Genomic DNA, 5595 nt, shown 5'->3' with positions numbered 1-5595 from the left:
TCATGTATTAAGTTTGTGTTCAAAATAAATTACTTCTTTAGACAATGGCCATGAAATGAAAATCAACAAAGGGAATAACTTCATGACGCTGATTGTTTATAAAGCACGCTGTATGATATCCATCTATCCATACATGTAAACAAAAATAGAAGCATGTACCTTTCACAACTTTGCGTCTGAAAAATACAAATGGTCATTTTAAGAGAATTGACAGAGAATGTATTACGCCTCGTTCTGGCAAAACTGAGCTTCATGCATGTGCAGGAGAGAAGACCAAACTGGGAACTGGGAAAACAATCTGTGTTTAAACTGGGAACTGGGAATACAAGCTGTGTTTAAACTGGGAACTGGGAAAACAATATGTGTTTATACTTGGAACAGGGAAAACAACATGTGTTTCTCTGTACGAATAGGTGGGGGAGTAGTGTATATTTAATTGAAAAACATTTCATTTCAATATGAACATGAATCTGCTGACCTGTACTGTGAAGAATTATCTGGGCTAAGGGCCACACATCCGACATGCACGGAGAGTTGCCTACAAGGCGCGGGACATGCGGTTGACTGCACTGTCGCGTGGAAAAGCAACGTGGATCACCACGGGCAGCATGGCTGAGGGTCTGATCTGCTTTCTGGAGAGTAGTATGACTTAATTCGTGTTGTACAAATGGTGTCATCATTGTAGAGGATGACTATGATTTTGATTCAAGTAACATTTCCTGGGACACAAGCATATTCAAATAATGCAGTCGCATGAGTAACCGCGGGCATGTAGAATCTCTTAGTCTGGATACCGTCAACTTGTATTGGAAGAAAAAGTTACATCATTTTAATATCATTTTAATATGATTGGAATATTAAAATCTGATGTACGTACACCGCGAAATGTTTTACTTAACTCATTTTGTAAGGCATATAACGGAATAAGACCAGTCCAGAAACATATCATTAACACATTTTCATTAACACCCACTAGTGGCTAATTGTCTATAAAATACAGGACTATACATAAACACAACACAAAACACCAACGATGATTAAAGTAGGGGTCACCGCCTTGGAATAGTAAATGAAAATATTGCGAGTCCAAACCTGCTTTACGGAGCGTAAAACCTAACCCCAACATGGCTGTGAATGTTTAAATGAACGAATGTATCAATGAAAAAAAAGAATAAATCAATGAATGTGTAAATAAAAAAAGAATTAATTCGTTAATAAACAAATAAACAAGCCATGCAAAAAATATGTAAATAAATATGTATCGTGAACTTAAAACATAAGAAGAAATAAATAAACATCTAATAGATGTGTTCACCAAACATATTTGAAACCAAACGTTTATTGTATACTTTTCAAGTTTACTTTAACCGTGTACGTCCAAACTTTTATCTTGCGATTTACATATAATTCGTTCAACATGGTATCACACATTGTTTACTTATCTCTAACACTTTTATTACTTTGCATGTTTGCTATCTTGGGCCTATATTAAATTACATTAGCACTATATACGCTATCTTAGATCTGTTTCAACCAGTGGGACGTGTCCCGACACAGCTAGTGAAGAAATAAAATGGTACAATATCATTTTTAAGACGCTGAATATGTATATTTTCCAGAATACTGATGTCATTTGTATGGAAACTAAAAATTGTGGCACTATCTCACATTCCACAAATTATGAATAATTGGCATTTGTTTCAAGTTTATGAGAGGAAATAACACATTTAAAGGAAAAAAGCGTGCACATTTATTTAATACTAATCTTTCGTTACGTATGCGTTTATTTGCTCAAGGAGGCAAAATCACATTCTTTAAGATTCAAATATTTGCGATTAGTTCGTGATCGCGATAAGCTGGGATTGTGTTTGTATGTACATTTTCACTTCCTTTTTGCTTTATAAATTGGGGACGCGATAAACCGTCGTGTTCCATTGAATGTTCATAAAAGAGAGACCTGTTTTGCATGTTTACATTACCTGCTGTGATCTAGATGGCAACAATAAAATGTTATAGAAGGGTTGATTTATAAAGTATTTGTTCAGCGGAGTTGCAATAAGGAAAGTTAGTAATATGGACAAATTGATTTTATGCGGATAACTAGCTTTCGCAAAACTGAAGATCAATATATATAATCGAAGGGAACTGCTTAAGTAGTTGAAGACTGTCAGTAGAAGAATGTAGGTGAATTAAGCTAAAATATTGTCATTGGTACTTTATGTATATATACATAAGCTATAAAATGTTTTATTCGGCTATGCTGATGTCAGCCTTGATATGCCTCCTCTCAGCAAACATTGACGGTAAGTAATTTATTGACTTGTATTATTTTTATTACTTTTAGTTCGTGTTTTATTTTAAACAGACAACCCATGGGTAAATAAAACGTGGCGGTAATTATTTGTTTTTACAAGTATTATCAGCTCACCTGAGCTACCCTTGGAAAACCGTGATGTATGTCGTCCGTCAGTCCGAGCGATCGTTCGTGTATCATTCTTTTATTTTTTGTATTTACAAGACTGATTTATATAGTCTTATACAGCACAATAATATTTTTAATGACCTTCCCTTTAATGACAAAGCAATTATGTAAACTATTTGACATGTAACATCATATTGCGATCATCCACAAAGTTTGTGCAAAAATCGCTCCTGAGATCGAAGCAGGCGACGGCCCGGATAACTTGTTTTCCTCATATGTATATATCGTCCCCTTGGTGCAAAAAAGTTACCATGTGATATTGAAATTAGATTGCACATGGTACCTTTTTGCATCAATGGGGCGATATTATAGTATTTTTTTCAAATTATTCCCCTGGGTGTTTAATTGGAGGTTTGGTATTGAACATGTAACATCGTATGGTGGTACTCTACCAATTATACTCAAACCAAGCCCATGTGGGTCAAAATTGGCCCACACTGGCGATAACTTACTTTCTTAATATGTACAGAAAAATATAAACTGTAAAAATAAAATATACAAGGTCCATGAGCTTGGTATATTCGATGTCATTCTGTATGGTGGTCCTTAACTTAGTTTGCTATTTTCATGGAACTGGGGTCATAATAGGCCACGCCCTTAGAGTACTTGTTTTACTTATGTGGATACAGTGAAAACCGACACCATCTTATTTGAAACCGCAAGGTTAATATGTTTGGTATTTTGCATGCAAGTTACTGCTATACTTTAAAATCGATGAAATTACAAAACCATAGTTTGTATGCAGCATCATATATAGGTCAAAAGTGTGTTGATGTTACGTCCCTGAGTTTACAACTTACCTTTTCACGGGAGTTTCAAGTATAGTATTGACTGATATAGGGGAAACCTTTAAAATCGTCTTGTCTGAAACTGCAATCTTTTGGCTCTCTGATTTGGCTTGTGACATCTTCTAGAGAGCGTCTACATATTTTGATCATATAATGCATCTGGGTGACAAAATTGACTACAAATGTCTGTTGGTGTGAATTGTTTTATATAGGCTTACATAGAAAAATATGTTCAAATATGTCCCTGCCGTCATAAGAAGACCCACACCTGGAGTATCGAATAATATACGCCTGTGGTATACGCTCTTGAGTTTAATGTGTAAAGGATCTCAGGGTCCGCTTTTATGTGATTGATGCCAGACATAATGCCCAATTTCCGTCTGGCAACCATTGTTATGTTTTATTTGTGACCCACGCATATATACTTTTCAGTGCGTGTTTGTCCGTCTGGATTCCTGCGAGAAGCTGAACAATGTTTTGTAGTCGAGTTTTCGGCACAATACACGTTCTCACAAGCGCAAACCGCATGCGCGAACACAAGATCTGGCTCTGAGCTTTTGAAAATTCGACACGATGGTTTTATAAGCCATTTCCAAAATCTTTTCCACCATAACGGTACGATTATGAATTAATTTTAAATTAAATACTGAAGTGTTGTTTGAATATTAAAAGACAGTTATTTTCCATATGAGTTCAGCGTTAAGTGAATGTAAAAAATATGAATGTTATGCAATCAGCAAAGTAGATAAATACTTACACAATGACGAGTAATTTTATTAACCAAGCAGACATTAAATAAAAAAAATATATATTTATTGGATCGAATATAATAAGTTTTGATTCAAGGTTATGATTTATGGCTGGGGGCAGAGCGATCTCTTAATGGATTCCGATGGTTAGACACTACCCCATGCTGTGACCCATACTGGATCCCAGGCGAACCGAATAATGAGCATGGCAACGAGCATTGTGTGCACATATGGACATTCGGCGGTAATACAGGCCTAAACGATCATATCTGTGGCGTTAAAAAAGGTTTCGTGTGTGAAATCCAGGGTAAGTTAACTATACATTATGACTAGTCATTAATGTACTGTGGCCGGCATGAAAGATTTTTTTGTTTTCGCAAACCATGAATGCAACCGAGGTGGTATTTCAACCTCCACGAAAAGATTTGACTGGAACCAGTATTGCTTGATAAGAACCATGCCTTCATAACCGACTACGCCTAGCCATGTAGTACAATAGTTGTTCCGTTGTTAGTTTTACTTTTTTTATTTAGGTAATTTATGTTTTTATAATGAACCTTAATTTATACATTTTTTTCAAATTATAAAAGAAAATGATACTACTTTTCATAATATAATACTTTAACAAACACAAACAATCCTATAAAATTTGGAAGAATATTCTTGTCAAGGAGGAAATTGTATGTGAGATCATGGAAATACAACTCTGTGTGGATATAGGTTGTATTTGCGTAGTCTCGTGTGATCTATACGCAAGATATACATACGTTTCAGGAATTGCCTTAAGCTCATTTAATTGGTGCTTTAATATTGACACTCTTGTACACATTAACGTTAAAATGATCTTCATCTATAAATATTTATTCAAAGCAGAACGCAATACAGTTTACACAAAACGCACACTAAATTTAAATTGGTTTCCACGCATATGAACGTGTATGAATTCTTTTTGGATAATTGAGACAGATTACACGATTTGACCAAAATAAAATTGCATCAATAATATACACATAAGCACAAACATCCTAGCAAAAACACGAGTGCGAAGAGCGACGCAATTTAAACCAATGATTACTAACACATTCCAAACGTCAGCAAAAACGTCTTTGTTGTTGGGATAATGTTTCTATATCTCATAGGAATGATTAACTTGCAAATAGTCATACAGTTTAAGATTTTTCATTTACAATACAAATTGTATGCACATAACTTCGTGCAAATAGCTAAGTATACAATGATTTCTTTTTCATTTAGAGCTGTGTATACTTAAAGCCAATAAAACCTGTGCTATTGTTTCACCAATTATCGTTAATATCACTGAGGCGTTTTGCATCGAAAAAACTGATAAGTAAAAATAACAATTTAATTAAATTGTTTGTTTTCTTTTAATTGCTCTTTAATGCGAGTATTTTAATTTAGTAAAACTTACACATTCAAGTTACACACTCAAGTTGCTGATACAAATTCGCCGGCACCGAGGAGATCTTGATGAATTATAAACGTATCATATACTGGTTATTTACAACTTAACATTTAATTCGTTTATATAAGTCGGAAATTTAGGATTTAAAGGTAA

The 5595-nt window shown here is 34.5% G+C and overlaps 1 protein-coding gene across 1 annotated transcript in view; it reads left to right on the top strand.

Moving 5' to 3' along the window:
- Positions 1-2110: 2110 nt before the first annotated feature.
- Positions 2111-5595, top strand: part of LOC127856976 (uncharacterized) — a 16041-nt gene continuing 12556 nt past the window's right edge. The window contains exons 1-3 of the mRNA XM_052393193.1: positions 2111-2303; positions 3703-3885; positions 4117-4326. Of these exons, the coding sequence (XP_052249153.1) occupies positions 2219-2303; positions 3703-3885; positions 4117-4326 (478 nt within the window). The 5' untranslated portion in view covers positions 2111-2218. The remainder of the gene's footprint in view (positions 2304-3702; positions 3886-4116; positions 4327-5595) is intronic.

This window comes from Dreissena polymorpha, chromosome 14 (assembly GCF_020536995.1).
Source record: "Dreissena polymorpha isolate Duluth1 chromosome 14, UMN_Dpol_1.0, whole genome shotgun sequence".
Classification (NCBI taxonomy): Eukaryota; Metazoa; Mollusca; class Bivalvia; order Myida; family Dreissenidae; genus Dreissena; species Dreissena polymorpha.
This window is presented reverse-complemented; position numbering and strand designations above follow the sequence as displayed.